Source organism: Ursus maritimus, unplaced genomic scaffold, assembly GCF_017311325.1.
Source record: "Ursus maritimus isolate PB19 unplaced genomic scaffold, ASM1731132v1 scaffold_19, whole genome shotgun sequence".
Lineage (NCBI taxonomy): Eukaryota > Metazoa > Chordata > Mammalia > Carnivora > Ursidae > Ursus > Ursus maritimus.
Window position 1 is genome coordinate 30,553,815 of NW_024424341.1, and position 20,547 is coordinate 30,574,361.

A 20,547-nucleotide genomic window follows, 5' to 3' on the forward strand; every position below is an offset into this window, starting at 1 on the left:
GAGTGGCTCATATGAACATCTGGCCAGCTTATCTCTCTTTAAAATAAGCAAGAAGACTTTCTATTACCAAGAAGTATCTGGTGGCGCTGGTTAGAGTGAAGCGATGCCTACAGATCTCTCAAATAAGCTGATAAAGTTTAAAATGGAACTTCCGACCCTCTGATTCAGGTCCTTCTAGGAGACCTCCCTACAGCCCCCTCTGGTTTCAGCCCCAAATGCAATGAGCAGATCAAGGTGGGCTCAGACTTATATCCAGCCAGCCACATCCCACCTCAAGCCAGCACTGTCTTTGCCTACCTGCCCTGTGGCCTTCCTCTACTCAGAGGCCCACTCAGCCTCTAGCATTGAGGAAGGAGTGAGTTAAGACCCCCAGGGCAACCCACAACTAATGGAGGATGGGACTCCGTGAAAGCCACCTTTCACGGGGAGTTCTAGAAGGCATTCCTGTGCTTCTTGAGAGATCTTGGCAGACCTGAGCTCACTATGCTCACAGATGAATCTTCTAGAAAGCACCCCAATGGTGTTGTTTTTGCTTCCTTATCACATTCTCCCTGTTCTCTCACTTCTGCTTCCTGGGATCACCTCCCAAATAAACCACCTGCACCTAGATCCCTGTCTCAGTTTCTGCTTTGGGAAAAACCAAATTAAGGCAGAGCCAGGGCCCCATAACCCTTGCTAATAATAGCAAACATGTTTCCTATGTGCCAGATGCCACATCCAGAGCTTTACTTAAATTCGTTCTCCAGTCCTTTGAAGTCCATGATATTATTGACCCTGGCTTAGAGGTGTAGAAATTGAGGTACAGAGCGTTCAAGAAAATTGCCATCAAACGGTGGCTCTGAGCTTTAATCACGGTGCATTTTGTCCTCATCAGACACTAGAACATACAAACTCTGCCTCTTTCTAGAACAACTGAAAAAAAAACACAGGTCTAGAAGAACTTCAGGTATATAATGAGATACCCAGTTTTCTAAATTTCCTGATACAGCACAAAATATGACCCACTGTTTGCTTCCCACCCAAAGAAAGGGCTATTCCACTGAGAGATGCCCAGTCCCCCACCTCTGATCACTCTTGCCCTCTTCCTGGAGACAGCCCTAGGTGCCAGCAGTTTTCCTTATCCTGACAGTTCTGGGGACACCTTTCTAAACACAGAGACTAACACAGAGGGGGCTCTTCCAGGTTCCTGCAGATCCCCGTGTGGGTCCAGGAGCACTCGAGCATGGGGAGCGAGTGAGAATGGAGCCCACTGCTGAGTGCTGGCTGAATTACTACTGGGCCTTTAAACTCAGAGTCTATTTTAAGTCCCAGATTTAAGCAGGATGTAAACAACTTAAAAAATCAACTTTAAGTGGGAGAATGTTTATGTGCCTCCTTATCCCCTTGATATATGAACCTGCATTTGATCAACATGGATAATCAATCTCGAGACTAACAATAGAAAATGCATTTTTACAAAACAAAGAAAGTCAGGCTGGATTAGCACTGCTGGCCTCCCAAAAACGAGGGTTTGAGTTTCTGCTTCTTATTCTTACAAAATGAGCCTAACTCTAAGAGTTAGGAGTTCTAAGAGATGCCTGGCTCAAGACCAAGAACTCCAGCCATGGTTGAATGCCCTGAATTCTTTGCCTCTGCATCTGGCTTTTTCATGGGACAAGCCCCACGATGTCACAAAAACACAGTCTTTATCAAGTGCACATGGAGCAATTGCTGGGCCGCAATCACACAGTGCTACGCTAGTAATAATGATTATTTTTAGCAATATCATTACTATAAATTATAACAAAGCTACTATGTTAACTGCTTCTCCTGTGCCAAGCGCTGCCTAAACCTCTCTATGTGGATTAGCCCAATTTTATTTTCAACGGGACTAGGAGGCAACTGATAATAATGTCAACTTTATAGTGAAGACAACCTGTGCACCAAGAGGCTAAATAGCTCGCCTGAGATCACGCAGATGGTCAGAGGAGAGCACACTAATTCGTCATCAAGAAGGTGCAAGTGCCATTAAGAGATGTGCTAATAAATGGAAATTCCTGGGCTGAGATGGGACACGACTGTGAGTAATCATGGCAAGCACTTATTGAGAATGCTTTCCTTGAGTCCCTTCATTTAATCCATGATACCTGGACGTAGGGAGTATTTTATCCCCATTTAGAAATGAAGGTTTAAGCAATTTTCCCAATGTCACAATGCTATCAAATAACAGAAGCAGGATTTGAACTTAAGATTGTCTATGCTCAGGGCCTGTGTTTCAACCCACCACCTCACACTACGGTATGACTGTGGAGGCAGGGAAGTGGGGTGGGGCACTGGGAGGTCTTAGGGACCCAGAGGGTTAGAAGTCAATAGGCCCCTTGTTTCTGGATATCCAGTTCCCCCTGCGTGAAATACAAACTGTTGCTGTCTGAGTTAGTGTCTGAACAATGCGTAAATGCTCTTCATGTCTCAGCAGGAGAGAGAGAGAGTCATTCATTCCATTCAAAGTAGAGATGGGGGGGGGGTATCTGTAGGTCAGATATTGTGAGCAAAATCAGACACAGTCCTGACTCAGTTCTTGAGGTCTAGTAGAAGAGATAACAATGACCACACAACCACACAATTAAGTGTACAATTACCAATGGAGAGATGTCATCTGCAAGGAAGAGACACAGTGCTTTGAGAGTATAAAATACAGGAAAACAAACCCAACTTGGGAAGAGGGCTTTCCTAAGAGAGTGACCTTGGAACAGAGCTCTGAGGGACAACCGGAGTTATATTTGGGGCAAGCTTTTCTCAGGCTGGGGCCTCTGAAAATTCTTCAGATGTGGTTCTTGTGAATCCAGGACCTTGACCTTTAAGAATACAGCAGTCCCCCCTTAGCTCTGGGGCGGGGGGGGGGGTACATTCCAAGACCCCCGTGGATGCCTGAAACTGCAGACAGTACCGAACCCTATACAGACCTTGTTTCTTCCTATGTGTTACTACCTATGATAAAAGTTTAATTTATAAATGACACATACCAAGAGATTAACAATAACTTAGAATGAAATAGAACAACTGTAACAACGTGCTGTAATAAAAGTGATGTGAATGAGGTCTCTTGTGATGACGGGAGACGACACAGTGCCTACGTGATGAGAGGAAGCTCTGTAGGCGCTCTGACGTAACGTCAGGCCGCTACTCACCTTCCGACATGATGTCAGAAGGACGGCCATGTGCCTCTGGACCACAGTTGACCGCGGGGAACTGAAACCCCAGAAAGTAAATCTGCCAGTACGTGGGGACAACTGTACTGTGTCTCCTAGCAGGAGGAGGAGGAGGACGTAAATTCATTTGTTCATTGTGAATGAATGAATCCAAAGCTTGAAGTGATTCTGTGCTCTGCTAAAATGATCATAAAATTCCATGAGACAATGGATGCATGCCTGTGACCAAAGAGAAGGGGGTGCTTCTCGGAGAGACAAGAAAATAGATTCGGGGGAAAACTTCTCAGGAACACAAAAACCTAAGTTTCAGAGGAAATGAGTGTGGATGGAGCCTCAGCTCCATCCTACTCTATTATCACATGGACTCCGGGCTCCTCTGCCAGTTAAAAACCTAACCAGTGACAGCCATAAATGATAAGAAAAAAGAAAATCATGGAAAATTCACTTGTAAACTCCATGGCTAAATCTTGTTTAAAAATCCACATGGAAAATAGTAAACATACTTTGACTCTCAACTACTTGGTAGATGGGTTAATACGGCTGGTGCTTTTTGTTTGTTTCTTCTATTTGTTTATTCTCAAAGCCCAGTCCAGGTCTTCCCGCCAATCTGCTTTTCTGAAGTACTTCGTACACAGTCCACTCTGTGATTCTTTCATCTCGTGTGATTGATTCCATGCCAGATTCTGAAACTGCAAAGATTATGATCTGGTCTCTTTCTTCAAGGAGTTACCTATCTCGTGGGGATGATGGCCAAGAAAATAGGTGATTGCAGCACTGCCTGATGACAAAGGTAAGTGCCGGGGGCGCAAAACAGGGGCCCTTCACTCCGTGTGGGGGCATCAGAGGAGACTTCTCAGTGAAAAGGATATTTGAACACGTCTTAATGAAAGAACAAGGCCCGAGCCTCCAGAAAAATATTTTTAGCACTGCTGTTAATTGCCCCAGCCATTGGCAAGGAAAAACTTTCGAGTGGTTTTGGGCCGAGCAGCTCTAACCAAAAATGACACTGAAATCCAGACCAGGGGAATGCAAGAGATTTCACGTAAGGCTCTGTCTTGAAGCAATATTTGGCCGCCCCCGGGCTGGGACTGGGGGGAGAAAAATCTAGACACCTCAGTGGTGTGTTGACAGCGAAGTTCAAATTCATGTCCAGACAAGCAGCCCTTGGTCAAATGCATCCCAAATTTTTCAATCCTGAATGAAAACCAGACTGAAACAACAGAATTTCTTTTGCTAGCTTGAGCACCTCTCTGACGCACCGGGGAGAACATCTTGTAGTGTCCAATTCAGAGTCTAGGACAGCCCTGATTTCACTTGTCGAGAGAACAGATCTGAGGCTGTAAATGAGCAGACTGACTATAGTCAGGCTTCAGCTCTAACTAACGTTGAAGAACACCGCTTAGGAAATGAGCTCTCCCGGTGTGTCTTAAGCACGGCTTTCCACAAGCAAGAAAGCAGTATCGCTCTACAAAGGTTCTTCCTCGGCCTCAACACATGACAGACCTTGACTGATTAACCTCCGCAGTTCCTTTGCTACGACCGACATAACGAAATTCCACAGACCAGATGGCTTAAACAACAGAAAAGTATTTTCTCACAGGTCTGGAGGCTGGGGGGTCTGAGATCGTGGTGTCAGCGAATTCAGCTCCTGGTGACAGCGTTCTTGCGGGCTTGCAGAGAGCTGCCCTTTTGTGGTGTCCTCACATAGAGGAGAGAGAGTTCTAGCGCCTTTTCCTCTTCTGCTAAGGGCACCATGTCAGATTGGAGCCCCCACTCTTAGGACCTCGTTTAACGCTTATTACCTCCTAGCAGGCCCGACCTCCAAATACAATCCCCATTGGGGTGTAGGGCTCCAACATATGGATTCAGAGAAGCGAGGGGGACACAAACATTCAGTCCATAACACCCCTCTCAGTTTCTCCTTCTGTAAGATGGTGATAATAACGAACCTCTGTCATGTGTGTATTATAAGACTTAAACGAAGAACAAAGGGAAGCACTTGGAACATATTTTTAAGAAGAAGTAAACACGGTTAGTAACAAATGAAAGGTAGTACAGTATAGTGCTTAAAATCTTGGGCCCTGGACCAAGAAAAACATTTTTAAACTAATTAGGTATATGTAGAAGGAATTCTGATAAGGGAAGGGAGTATCCTACTAGCTTAAGTACAACCCTTCATAAAAAATCAAGTGGCAGTACGAGCAAACTGATGACACCTCTTAATCAATAGGCATATGGCTTCTTTGTATCTCCATCCCTCACAGTACCAGGCACAAAACAAGGGTGCAGAAGTTCGTGCTAGCTGTTCCCTTCATTCCCAAATTTTTCTCTTCTCTCTTTGCTAGTGCCCTTAATAACTCAAAGGTATAACAATAAAGACAGAAATCAAGACTATCTTGCAGTAACCCATTCTTGCCATTGAGAACGAGATAAACTTTGTAAGATTTCCACCCCCTCAAAAGAAAACCAGTTTGAAGATATTAAATAACTATCTAGATATTCAGGACCAAAAGGGTTGAGATCCCAGAGTGAAGGGAAACACAAGTAGATGATCTGAGCATTTGACATTATTGTCCCCTCAAGGTGTTCAATGAAGAGGCTGAAAAGTCCAATTTAAAACAATTGCAAAAAAAAAACCCTAAACAAAACAAAACAGAAAACCCAGAAACCTCGGTGTGATTCTTTTGATTCAAACTAGGAAAGGTGGAAACTTGTGTTTGGCGCTACCAAATTACCGAGGACTAGAAGGGCCAAAATCTCGTAGAGAAAAGAAGCCAAGAGTCTGCATGCTTATCTCTCTGGGAATCTGCTACCTAATTATGGCATGGATCCAGACAAGCCAAGCAGAAAAGTGACAACCCCAGATTCGGAGGAGCCAAACCAGGGCCTTGGCAGTTTCAAGGGGAGAGAACAAGAAAACTGACCAAGGAAGAAGAAACACTGGTGAACACCTCCAGTCTCCACCTGAGACCCCAGAAGGAATATTGCCTGGAAGTGTAGGAAAATGAGAAGGAGACCACACTTTACAAAGACTGAAGTTCAGCCTCAAAACAGCGGACCGGATTAAACTGATTTACCTGATAGAATCCACTCTCACCTAACTGCCTCAAGAAGTTAAAGGCTTACCTAGAATCTCTCTAATTTTTCATACATAATGTTCATCAGTTAATGAAAATCACGAGACATAACAAGAAACAGGACCAAAGAGGGATGATGCAAATATTGGTGGTGTTGGCCACAGACATTAAGTACTTGTGGTTAACATGCTCAGAAAAATAAGTAACAACTGAGAAAATTCATTAGGAATTGGGACAGTGAGAAAGTTTACTAGAAAATCAAAATTTATTTTAGCATTCATATTTTAGAATGGAAGTTACAACAAATGAAATTAAGAATTCAGATGGACTTGGGGCGTCTGGGTGGCTCAGTCGGTTAAGCGTCTGCCTGCAGCTCGGGTCATGATCCCGGAGTCCCTGGACCGAGCCTGTATTGGGCTCTCTGCTCAGCAGGGATCTGCTTCTCCCTCTCCCTCTGCTCCTCCCTCCACTCATACTCGCTCACTCACTCGCACTCTCATTCACTCTCTATCAAATAAATAAATAATCTTAAAAAAAAAAAGAATTCAGATGGATTTAACAAAAATTCAGACACAGCTAAAGGGGGAATTGAGATCTTTGAAAAACAGGTAAGTAGAAAATGTATAACATACATGTTACTGGTTATCTGAAAATATGTGCGTAACGCAAATGCAATTGGAGTCTTAGAAGAGATGAGACAGCATAAGACAGAGGAACTGTCTGAAAAGGATAATGGACACAAACACATTCCAAGACTGAAAATGACTTCAAGCCACATATCCAAGAAGCACTACAAGTGCCAAGTTCATTTATTGATTTATTTTGGAGTAGTCTCCGTGCTCAGCGTGGAGCCAGATGCGGGGCCCCAACTCACGACCTCTGAGATCAAGACCTGAGCTGAGATTGAGTCAGACGCTTAACCGACTGAGCCACCCAGGCACCACCCCCCCACCCAAGAAGTTTAAATAAAAAAGAAAAACATACCTAGGCACATCATAGTACTAGCACTGAAGACCAAAGGTGTTAAGTATTCTTTAAAGATCCAGAGGGAGTTTTTTTTTAAAGCTGTATGACCTTGAAAGGAACAACACGAATAATGGCAACGCGCCACCTGACAGAAAGGATGGGAGCCAGGAGGCAAGAATTACCGTCTTTAAGGAGCTAAAGGCAAACTTGGAATTCTAGACCTAGTGAAAAGGAAGAAAAATTAAGGATATGTCCAAACAAATGAACACTGAGAGAACTATTTGTCACCATCAGATGTATACGGAATAGTAATGAAATTTCTTCAGGCAGAATATGGATTAATGAATGCACATTCCCACCTGCCCCCCCCATATTTACTCCCGGAAGGAAGAATGAAAATAAAAGAGAATGAACGACAACAAAGGGAACACGGGAAATCTAAATAAATATGAATTCTATAAGCAATAGTGATATCTTGGATTTAAATATAAAATTAAAATATGTGGCAACAATAATCTAGCAAAGTGAGAGTGGGTGAATTTCAAATGCCTTACTTTTATGACATTGTAATCGAAGTGGTAATGGTATCCATTTTCGTTAGACTCCAACAAATCAAAAACAAATGGGTACTAAGTTTAATACCACAACATCTAAGTAATCCTCTTAAGAGTATATGGATAAAATACTCCCTTTAAAATGCCAAGAATCAAAGTATGGATTTTCAAAGCTCCACTGTGTGCTGTTTATAAACGACTCACCTTAAAACTGAAGACAAAAGGTTACAAGTGGAAAGATGGGACAAAGTTACTCCATGAAACATCAACCAAGATGACACTGTTACTATAGTCATCAAAGCCGACTTGAAGGCAGGAAGCATTACTAGAGGTAAAGCAAGATACTGCATGTTTTAAATGGGGATAACTGACCAGAAAGAGATAATGAAACTAACAACAAAAAAAAATAGACAACTTTACAATCATAATGGGAGACTTTAATATACATCTCTCAAAAGCTAATGGATCAAACAGACAGAAAAATCACCAAAGACAAAAATAGTCTGAACAGCACAATTAATGTACTTGACAACATTGACGTATAACACACTGTACACATAAGGCCTCGATTCGCCTTCATTTCAAGGGCTTATGGAATATTTATCTTCACCCTAAATACGACCACATTGTAGGCCATGAAGCAAGACTCAACATATTTCAAAGGGTTGAAAAGTGGATGGATGTTCTCTCACCACTGTGAAATTAAACGAAATCAAAACCAAAAAGATAATCCCGAATGGCTGCAAAATAATCAAATCACTTCTAAATAATCCTTGAGTTAAAAAAGATATCCAAAGGGAAATTACAAAATGTTCTTCATAAATGGCAATAAAGATTTCACATAGTAAAACCTGTGATATGCAGCTTAAAGTAATGCTTATATGGAAATGTTTAGACTTAAAACCATATACATTAGAAAAGACAAAAAGTGGAAAAGCAATGAGCTAAGATTCTACATAAAAAATAAAGAAATAACAAATTAAACCCAAGGAAAGTGGCAGGGGAAAACAAAAAAAACAAAACCGTTTTCAGTTCATTTTATGAAGCCAGCCTAACTTCAATACCCAAACTTGATAAGGATGCAGTAAGAGAATAAAATTACAGGCCAATTTTTCTCATAAACATGCATGGGTAAACCCAAATAAATACGTGCAGATAAAACCCAGCAATCACTAAATTGATAGTGCGTCATGGCCAAATAAGGTTTATTCCAGAAAGGCAAGGTTGGCTTAACATTTGAAAAAAAAAAAAAAAATCAGTCAATATACTTAATAGGGAAAAAAAGTAGAAAAATCATATGCCCTCAATAGATAAAGAATTTTTCACAAAATTTATTAGCAAACTACAAATATAAAGGAATGTTACCAATCTGATGAAGTGTATCTACAAAGAAACCTACAGCTAACATCATACTTCTCGGTAAAAGAGTAAAATATTGCCCCCTAAGATCAGGCCTGAAACAAAGATGCTTAATATGATCACGTCTATTCATCACAATACTTAAGGTCTTTGACTTTGCAAGAGTCCAAAAAAAAATTAATAAAGATTGGGGGGGGAGGCCGGGAAACTGTCACTATTCACGGAAAATATGATTATATATAGAAGCATCAAAAGAATTTATAAGCAAATTTCTAAAATCGATAATGAAGAATTTCAAGATAAAACTCAATACAAAAATCAATTTCATTTCTCCATAACAGTAGCAAAAATTTAGAAAACAAGGGCAATTATTTCATTTTACATACCATCAAGAACAGCAGTCAAGAGAAAATCTAACAAAGGATGAGCAAGATCTCTCTAATGAAAACTACAAAACGGGAAGGAATTTAAAGACCTGCAAATGAGATATACCATATTTGTGTATCAAAAATACTATTGTAAATTCAATGAAATCCAAGTAAATATCCCAGCAGCATTTTGGTAGGAATTAGCAAACTGATCCTAAAATGCATGTGAAATGCAAACCTCGTATAGCCAAGACAGTCTTGAATTACAAAGATGAAGGACTTAGACTACTTGCTATCGAGACCTATGATAAAGCTACAGAAATTAATAAAGTGTGGTATTAGGACAAAGACAATTTTTAAAATGGAATAAAATAGAGAAATCAAGAACAGACCAACACACACACCATCACCTGATTCATGACAAAGATAACACTGCAGTGCAGTGTGCTTAGAAGCACCATCTTTGAAATAAATGGTGCTGTATCCACTGGATATTTACTTGGAGAAAAAAAAGTTATCTTTTTTTCTCTTTATGATATGTTAGTCACCAAACAGTGCACCATTAACTTTTGATGTGGTGTTCCATGATCCACTGTTTGCGAATAACACCCAGTGCTCCATGCAATACGTGCCCTCCTTAATACCCACCACCGGCCTGTCCCAATCCCCCACCCCGCTCCCCTCTGAAGCCCTCAGTTTGTTTCCTGGAGTCCATAGTGTCTCATGGTTCATCTCCCCCTCTGATTTCCCCCCCTTCATTTTTCCCTTCCTTCTCCCAATGTCCTCCCTGCTATTCCTTATGTTCCACAAATAAATGAAACCATAGGATAATTGTCTTTCTCTGCTTGACTTATTTCACTTAGCATAATCCCCTCCAGTTCCATCCATGTCGATGCAAATGGTGGGTGATCATCCTTTCTGATGGCTGAGTAATATTCCTTTGTATGTATGGGCCACATCTTCTTTATCCATTAGTCTGTTGAAGGGCATCTTGGCTCCTTGCACAGTTTGGCTATTGTGGAAATTGCTAGCTATGAACAGAAGTTATCTTGATCAACTCCTCACATCACTCACAAAAACGCATTCCAAGTAGATTGTAGGCTACCCATGAAGGTACAAATATCCATAAAGCTTCTAGAATTTCACACTGAAAAATATCTTTAGGATTTTGGATACAGGAGAGGGCTCTGATATAGGATGCTGAAGACTGATGAACTGGGAGACATTAAAGTGTCCATTAAACATGAGGAAAATCCCTCCACCTCTTTAGTCATCAATGATATACTATGTACACTCCATATTTGTGAAAATGAAGACAAAAAACTTCCAAGTGCCGGCAAAGATAAGGAATGAGACTGCTTGTGAGAATGTGGACTGGTAGATACCACTTTGAAAACAAATTGGTAGAACCAATTTGCATGTGCTTTAGGACTCAGAGACTCCATTCCTAGAAACCCTACAGAAATGAGTACATCTTTGAACCATAAGACCTGCAAAAGAATATTCACAGCAGCGTTATTGCTAACTGCCCAAAGCCAGAACAGTCAAATGTCCATCAACAATGGAAAGGATAAAGTGTTGCGCTTTATGCAATGGGATGCTTTAGAGCAATAAAAATGGATCAGTTACAGCTATGTCCAAACTCGCTGTTGAACAGAAGGAGCTGGTCAACTAAGAGCGTTCTGTGGATTGCATCGATGCAAAGTTCAAAAACAGGCAAAACTAACCTTCAGTGATTGAAGCCATGATAATGGTTATGTTGGGAAGTGAGACATTTAGAAACTGAGAGCAAGCAGAAGCAGGGCTCCGGGGGTGCAGGAGATATTCTATATTCTGGTCTGGTTGGTGGTTACATGAATGTGGCCACTTTGGAACAAATAAATGAGCTCTCTACTCATTCCTCCTCCATCTTTCTGTATTTGGGCTAATTCAATTGATTTTTGTTTAAAGCAGAAATCGCAACATTCTTGAAGGGAGAGAGGTGGTATGCAAGATTTCAGAAGCACCTTGTGAGCTGAGTGGCCCTGTTAGTCAAAAAACAACAAAACAAAACAAAACAAAACAAAACAAAACAAAACACCCTAGGCCAAAGCTACATTCATTGCCTGCAGCCCTGGCTACTGAAGCAGACACTGAAGAAGGCAGAGATAAGAAACTTACATTAGAGTCAAAAGTAGCATTTAACAGGGGACTGGCTTATTCCGCAGAGAGTAACAAAAAACTGTTGACCTAAGCTGATATGACAGGATAAATAGTACCACAGACATTCCGCTCTCAGTAGCTGACTCAACAGTGGAGGCTGACAGATTTACAATGGAGAGCTGAATCCTCAGATCAAAACCCATGTGCTCTGTTTGGGGCTTGATGACCTACAGTATACACTGAAACCCTTAAATCAACAGGTTATGGCATTTATGGTGAAGCCCTCTGACAGGTCTGCTTCATCAAACAAGCCTTGTCTTGAATCTGGGCTCAGCTCAACGCTGGGCTATCAAAGGCAAGCATTTGCTAACATGAGAGGGAAAATACTCCATTTCTGTTCAAATACTTAATGGAAATCTTTCTTGTGCTTTGGGGATAAAGAAAAAGAAATGGCACAAATGTATAGAGAGGTGCATAATCATTAAGACCTATCCGTGCTAGAAAAGATTTATTTATTCAGTGACTCCAGAGCTCCTGCCAATGTCACCACAGTACGATTCTCAATGTTTGTCCAGGTTGGTGTTAAGTAGCTCACACCATACAACGTTCCCGAGGGACGACTGCACAGACCACACCACACATGCATTAAATATGGATCCTCCATGACATATCTCCTAAACCACCCTGACTAAAAGCCGGGTCCAAAGCATTAGCGTATACACCTCCACACATTTTATAACGTGGCTCAGTAAACACACATACACACCCACGCTGCAAAATTTCTCAAAATACTTTTCCTAGATAATAATCTGGCATTGTCTAGACTACTCTATTTTACGCTTCTCTGTATTTTCCTTCTTACTAGTCACCGTGACTGACTAAACGGATCCATGACCCACTGATCAGTTGTAACCCCGAGTTTGAAGAGGACATCTTATATAAGGAAGCAGAATTTTTTTTTTCAAATGTGGGAGTCAGGCTTTTTTTTTTTATTTCATAGATTCTCAAAATTTGATGAACATGGGAATTACTCAAATGCAGATTCCGGGGCACCTGGGTGGCTCAGTTGGTTGGGTGTCCAACTCTTGATTTTGGCTCAGGTCATGATCTCATGGTCATGAGATTGAGCGCCCCACTCAGGCTCTGCATCAGCGTGTAGTCTGCCTGGGACTCTCTCTCTCCCTCTGCCCCTCCCCCTGCTCATCCGTTCTCCCTCTCTCTCTCTCTCTCTCACAATAAATAACATCTTTTTTTTTTTAAGTGAAGATGCCAAGGGTCTCAGTGACAGAGATTATGAGAGTTGGAATGGGCCCTAGGGACCTGAACTTCTGTCAAGCACTCCAAACAATGCTTCTGCAAGTGGACTAAGAATGACAGTTTGATAAATGCTTCTCTAATCCCATCCCTTCATTTTCAGATGAGGAAACTGAGGCCCAGAGACGTACAAGATTACAGAGTAGCTAGTAAGAGCCTTGGGACTAGAACCAAATCTCCAGAGTCCCAGACCATCTCAGCAGGTAGTCAACAATCTTTTCCCCCATTTTCACCTCTGTTGAGAAAGTGAACAACAAAACTGAGCATTAGCAGGGAAGAAGGCTAATAACATAAGAGGTCCGTCTGCAGAAATTAGCTAGAACCAAACCCCGTATGGAGCACGGGTAGCTGACAAACCTGTCTCCCTTCTAATCAATAAGGCAACACAGTGTCCAGCACAGTGAATCTCTCCAAAACCTTCTTTTGATCCTCAAACCTCAGAATGTGGCCAGAAATATAGTATGCTGGCTTTTCAGATACTCTCTGTTTAGTCAGCAATTTTGCAAGACCCACACATCATTTTAAACCGGTTCATTTATTCCAACTGAAACCCTGATTTTCCTGCAAAGCACCAATGAAGCGTAAATACCTACTGCCTACCTGTTTTAGGGGATGGGCTGAAGACAGTGCATGGCAGCAATGATTCATTGTGATGGTAGGTGCTCCTTGAGGATTTGGGGCTCCCGGAGCACACCGGCCACTCCCACCCACCCGAGGGCATTCACATTCACCGCCTCTCCTCGTGGGGTGCTCTTCCCAGCACAGCCGCACCATGGCTCCTCTGTCCTGGGGTCTTGGCTCAACTGTCAGTTCATCAGGGAGACCTCTCCTGAGCACCCACCAGGGAGCCGCAAACGCCCCCTCACCGGCAGGCAGTCCTTACCTCCCTCACCCACCGTAGGGCACTGGGACCTTCCAACATACTTTATGTTCCCTCATTTGTATGTTTATTGTCTCTCTCCAGCATTGCGATATGGGTTTTGCATGAAGAACGTAAGACTCACCACAACCGTAAGAGGTAGGTGATCTTATCCGTGTGTTACTGATGAGGAAAACGAGAAACACACAGAGGTCAAGGTTGCCCAGAATTTGCTGGCTCATAAGCACAGGTGCCGAGGTTCACGGGGGAGGCAGGACGCTAATGCCCTTCTTCAGAACTACCAGGCTCGATGCTCCTGGACACGTCCCAGTCGGCACTCAGTGCACACTTGATAAGTGAGGAAATTCACTTGAAGAAATAATATTATTTCATTGTATTAATATATAATGTGGAGATGCAGATTTGCATAGATACAGATTTCCATATATGCACTTCAAAGAGAGAGAGTGTGAATGAGTGAGTGCCAGGCACTGGGACAGATGCTTGAAACACAATGATGAGGGAATAAAAACTGTAAAGGTGGGGTTCATGCCCTCGTGACACTTGTCATGGAGCGTAGGAGACAGGCATTACTGAAATAATCACATTAGGAAGCGGGGCAGCACGACCGGAGCACGTTACGAGAAGCAGAGGCGCAAAACCGACTGTGCCCAAGGATGGCAGACAGACTCCGCGATGCCTCATGTTATGTGTCAGCTCAACCGGGCCCAAATATTTAGTGAAACATTATTCTGGGTATGTCTTTCTGGGTGTTTGTTGTTGAGATGAACCTTGAATCAGTAGATTGAACAAAGCAGGTTTCCTTCCCCACCGTGGGTGGGCATCGCCCAGTCACTCACGGCCTGATCAGAACAAAAAGGTGGAGGAAATGAGAACTTGCTCCCTGCCTCATGGTCCTCAAGCTGGGACACTGGTCTTTTCCTGCCTTCAGACTCTGACTGGAACCACACCTTCAGCTCTCTCGGCTCTCCAGCTGGTCAAGTGCAGGTCTTGGGACTTCCTCATAATATGTGAGTCAATCCCGTATTTTATATACATATATACATACATATATATGTATGTATATATGTATATATATGTATGTATATATTTATATATATGTATGTATGTATGTATTTACATGTGTGTATATATGTGTGTGTATATATGTATATGTAACACATATATAATTTTATCTTTTATAATTATATATACATTTCTTTTATTATATATATAAATTTATGTGTGTACAAACACAAGCACACATATGTATACATACATATAAAAATACACAATATATACATTAATATGTTTTTTATTGTATAATTAAAATTAACCATATATTAATATCTAATATAATATTGATATCAATATATATTAATACTACATATGTAGAATATATATAATATACAATATCCACACACTTGCTCTGGTTCTCCAGAGAACGCTACCACAGCCCCAGGCATGCTCAGTCTACCACCATGAATGGAGAGCGGAAGGGGGCTCCCCTGAAAAGGACCTACCGCCCTTTCGCTAGACTGAGGAGTTCTTCCCTTCTGCAGAATAAAAGCCCCCAGGCTCCTCATTTCAAGTGCTCCTGAGAAAACTCTCCTCCACTCTCTGGCCTAAGGAAGGCAGGGCCCAGCAAGAGACTATCACACTGACGCCACAGTCCGGCAGCTCTGGCCACAGGGAAGGGTGTGAAGACTCTCATCTGCGGGTTGATCTCTCCCGCCTCTCCGCGGGGTTGCCAGCTTCCGTGAGCATGGCCACCGACAAGGAAAATTGGCTCAGGTATCACCATGTGAGCAAAAACATAACAAGATAACTACATTTTCTGATACATTAAATATGACCCTGTCAGATACAATGCATTTTTGATTGTTCGCTGATCTGGGTTATTTTTGCCACTGAACCCTTCTGTTCAAGAGGGAAATTCATAATATAGTGTGACATTACCTCTTAATGTCATGACCAGACTATGGATCCTTTTAAAACTCTATTTTGCTCTGATTTCTACATATGTTAATGAGCAGAACTCTGCAGGTTATTACAAAGATCCGAAAAATGAGACCTAATAAAGAGGTTTCCACTTTTTAAAAAAAGCAGAAATTAAACTACCAAGTTTTACTCCAATATAATTAGAAGAAAATCCACGTGTAAAAACCTAATACCTTCAATTACCTTCAAAAGAAATATTTCACTTTATCTTACATCTGATTTCCACCACCAGAATCGTGCAACTGTCTAGGGGACTACATGTATAATGGCAAAGGGCCTCCAAACCCAAATACCAACCTGTTCATAGCAGAGAGTGTTCAGAAGACAACTAAAGACACTGGGGAAGTACTCTTTGGAAGATATGCCATCTTAGCAAACTAGATAAAAAGGGAATCTTTCTTCTCTACTCATTTACTTTCAATGTATACGTCCCAGGAACTCCAGATAGGAGAGGACTAGAGCTGTCCTGTCTATCCTCTGTGCCTGTGCACTTGGAGTGTGGCTGGTCTGAAGCAAATGTGCAGGAATTATAAAATGCACACTGAATTTTGAAGACTTGTGTGTTAAATAAAACCTATCTCAATTGTGGTTATTGATTCTATTTTGAAATAACATTCTCAATACAGGAGACTAATAAAATATACCAACACAAATTTCACCTGTTTCTTTTCACTTTTTTTTTTTTTTAAGTAAGACTACTAGAAAATTTTAAATGACGTATGTTGGTTTGTGTTACGTTCTACTGGACAGCACTGTGCCACAGCAAAGAGGAGATGGCATTCCATACTTCATAAAAAAGAAACAGAGCATGAGGGAGAAAAAAAATACACACACACACACTTCTGTTGTCATTATTTAAAAATAAAAACCCACTGCCTACTAAAATTAGATTCATTACAATAAATATCTTCAAAGACGCAAATGAGCTGCATATGAATGTTGGGCAATGCAATCCATCAATAAGCATTCTTGGTTTACAACATTTCCCCACATGACATCGTCCAAACAAATCAAAGAAATCAATTAAAAGTGGTTATGGAGTGTGAAGTCATCCTCTAAGCCAACCGTGGAGAGCGGTCTCTCTCCAACTGCTCACTGACAGGCATAGAACATGCTCGCTTGTATTTGCTCGGTCAAATCCCTCTGTAGTTATTGTCGGCAGACATGGAGAGGTGTCTAATAACAAGACAATGACAAAGTAGTGAATCAAGAAGACAGATGATGCCTCCAAGACACACCGTCGTGAACAATGATAGTCACACTCCGTGCAGTGGGCTCTGCACCCACGAAACGTCAGTTCACAAAATGTGGGCAAGGTGTCACTGCATTTACGTGTCGGCCGGCACGTGCTGAATGCCCTTGCTGCATTATGCTTGCCTGCTTCCCCTGCGAGACCTGGAGGTTCTTCGCAGAAAGTGTCCATAGCTTCTGTGTTCCTATCACAGTTAGGACTTTTCATTTCGGAGTGACAGAAACTAACATTAAACTAGATTCACAAGAAAGGGGGATAGGTTTCATGTGAGTGAAAGGCCCGGCATACTTTAACTTCGGGCATCAAGACTGTGATGGGCTATTCTCAGGGGACATAAAGGTGGCCAGCAACTCTGGACTTACGTTCCATCCTCTTTGCTACTCCCAGGTGTCCCAGAGTTTCATTTCATTGGCTCTGATCCCCTTACATGTGAATCACTACCAACCACTGTAGTCAGGGATATCTAATATTCTGACTGGTCGCTATGAAAACATGTCACCTCCCCTGATTCAAGGACTTGAGGCAGAGGTAGAGAAGGTCAGTCCCCAAGGAAAACTGCAATGTTTTTACCAAAAGACTGGGGAAACAGATGCTGGGCAGACAAGAAATCACAGGTGGCCACTGCTCCCTCTGAATCCCCATGGCTAACCTGCATATGAGGATACCTACTGATGAGTTTTTCCAATGAATGAATGCATGCATGGATGCATAAGAAAAATCCAACTCAGGATGCATGCCAAACAGAAATGATGTATGTATCTCTAAATGACCAGGATGTCAATTACATACGTTCATGTAACAAATGTTTATTGAGTATCTGCCATTTACCAGGGTCTATTCTTGCCACTGGAGACACAGCCGTGAACAGCAGAGAGGAAGTCGGGCCCTCATGAAGCCACTATTCAAGCAGGGAGGGTGGTCCATGCGAGACAATAAAGTGCTTATTAGATGAGTGCTAAATAGGATGAAGAAGAAGCAAGCAAGATAAGGGGGTGGCGGAGTGACCAGTGCAGGGAAGAACTTTCTGCAATGATGACAGTCACATAGAGAACTGAAGTGCACAGGATGGGAAGGAAGGAGGTAGGTGACTATTTGGGGGAAGAGCATCCAAAGAGCAAAGTCAATGGAATAGGGGCATCTGGGGCCATGAAAGGTGACAGAGGCCAGAAGGGCTGGAGGGCAGGGAGTGTACGATGGTAGAAATGACAGGAAATTAGGCGAAAAGAGCCTAATCACATGAGGAGTTGCAGGCCGTGGTAAGGAATTTGAATTACAAACTATGAATCATAGAAAGCCATTAGCTGCCAGAGGAAAAAAGGTGAAATAATCTGGCAAGTTTGAGAAGCATAGGTTATTAGGGACACAAGAGACGAAGGAGAACCATCAGACTAGAAGCTGCTACAAGAATCCGGGTGGGAGAGGAGAGCGGCATGCCTCACAGTGGTGGCAGGAGAGGGGATAACAAGTAGTTGGAATTGGGTATATTTTCAAAATACCCAATTCGACTGACCCACGAGCAATGAAATGTACATGGACAGGTGTATAAAATCACCTGCTATTTACGCACCTGCATCTAAGCTGCTTGCCCACCATATTAAAAAGTAGTCACTCAACACTTATTTGTGTTCTCACGGTGCTTTAAATGATACTTTAATATTAATTTTGTTGCACTGCCCTTATGTGTTTATATTCCTGTCACTATTACTCTCCACCTTCACACTGGAGTATCTTAGAATTTAGGAACCATACTATCATTTTTGTATTTCCATCATCTATCATAGCACTAATGCACATAGTACTAAAGTACTAGTAGGCTGAAAATAAATGCTTTGGGTTAGAAGGATGGGTGGGTGGAGGGGGTGGATGGGTGTAGAGATGGGTGGATGGTAGGTAGGAAGACGGAACAGAGGGAAAAGAAGAAATGTCAAGCAATTAGCCAGGCATACAAACCTCCAAATGACCTTAACTTTGCTCACCCATTACATTTACAAAGAAGGTGGGTAATTTAAAGGATGTTGTTATTATATGGTAGCAGGTACCAATGTACTATGCACTCTCTTATGACGGGTCTACTCAAGGAAGGGATGAGGCGATGGGTTCAATAATCAGGTGAAAGAATTAGCTTCCTTATGGTGCATTCCAATTAAAACAGAACTCCTTGAACCTTCAAATACCGTGAACTTCAAGTATGCCCAACTACACGTAGTAGATAGAAAAATCCAATATACATTGAGAAGATTCTCAGGCTTGAGCATACATTCATAAAACACACAGAACATTCCAGATCTCATTCCAGAGCTGCCCACTGCCCCCATTGTTATAGGTCCGCAGGATACAGAGGATGTTTAAGTTTTATATAAGGTTGGCAGCAAACCCAGAAATGGAATCCACATTTCTAATCTACATCCACATGGATTGACTCCCTGCCTCCTCCCTCATAAGAATGCAAGGGTAAATTTTATTATAAATATATCTCTGTTTCTATGGGGCGCCTGGATGGCTCAGTCGGTTAACCGTCTGCCTTTGGCTCAGGTCATGATCCCAAGGTCCTGGGATCGAGCCCCACTTTGGTCTTCCTGCTCAGCGGGGAGTCTGATTCTCCCTCTCCCCCTACCCCTCACCCCCACTCATGCACTCTCTCTCTCTCAAATAAGTAAATAAAAATCTTTTAAAAATATATGTTTCTTCAGAGATCCATTTATTTTCAGCAGCCGAGTTGGCATGCTGTGAAATTCAAAAGCAAATACAGATCTTTAAAAAAATTTCCAGACTGTCTTTTGCTGCCTTCCAATCCACATCCAGTCCCCATGCACCATTCATACACGGTCTCTCCAGCGACGTGCCTCAAAAGTAAAAATCATTATTGAATCATCATTATTACTGAACTCATCGCTCTTAATGATTCTGAAATCAATAGCAAGTATACTCCCGGAAAAAGACACACTTACATAAATGCATTCTATTAAGGAAGCCAGCTTGTGATCAGGCGCTGTCCTTGATCCTTAGCTGGGGACGATCACACCCCAGGGACACCTGGTCGTATCTGGGAGCATTTACCAGTCATAACTGCGGGGTGCTACTGTCGTCTGCTGGGGTACGGTCAAGCATCCTAGAACACACAGGACAGCTCTCACAGGCATCCATCCATGTGCGTAGCGCCCTGCTAGGAAACCCGGTACTAAACTGTAAAACAATTTCCTAAGCAGTTTTTAACATGGGCTATCTACGGACACTTGCTGCTTCTCCTTGAACCCACGGTTTCAGGTGCCCCATGAGGTAGCAAGAGTGGTTGGGGAATGATGTAAAAGGACCATGGTTCTGGAAAGACAAGGCACTTACTAGGGGACCCGCCTGCTGCAGAATCAGCACTGTAGAACCTTTCTGTGTTAGGTTTTTTACCGCTGCATAACAAATCATGACGTATTTAGCAGTTTAAAAATAACACCCTTTTGGTAGCTCACAGTTCT

At 42.2% G+C, this 20,547-nt stretch overlaps 1 protein-coding gene across 1 annotated transcript in view; it reads right to left on the bottom strand.

The window, feature by feature from the left end:
• Positions 1 to 20,547, bottom strand: part of ADAMTS18 (ADAM metallopeptidase with thrombospondin type 1 motif 18) — a 145,638-nt gene that overhangs the window by 98,348 nt on the left and 26,743 nt on the right. Inside the window, exon 3 of the mRNA XM_040634362.1 lies at positions 3,168 to 3,228. Coding sequence (XP_040490296.1) covers positions 3,168 to 3,228 — 61 coding nt within the window. The remainder of the gene's footprint in view (positions 1 to 3,167; positions 3,229 to 20,547) is intronic.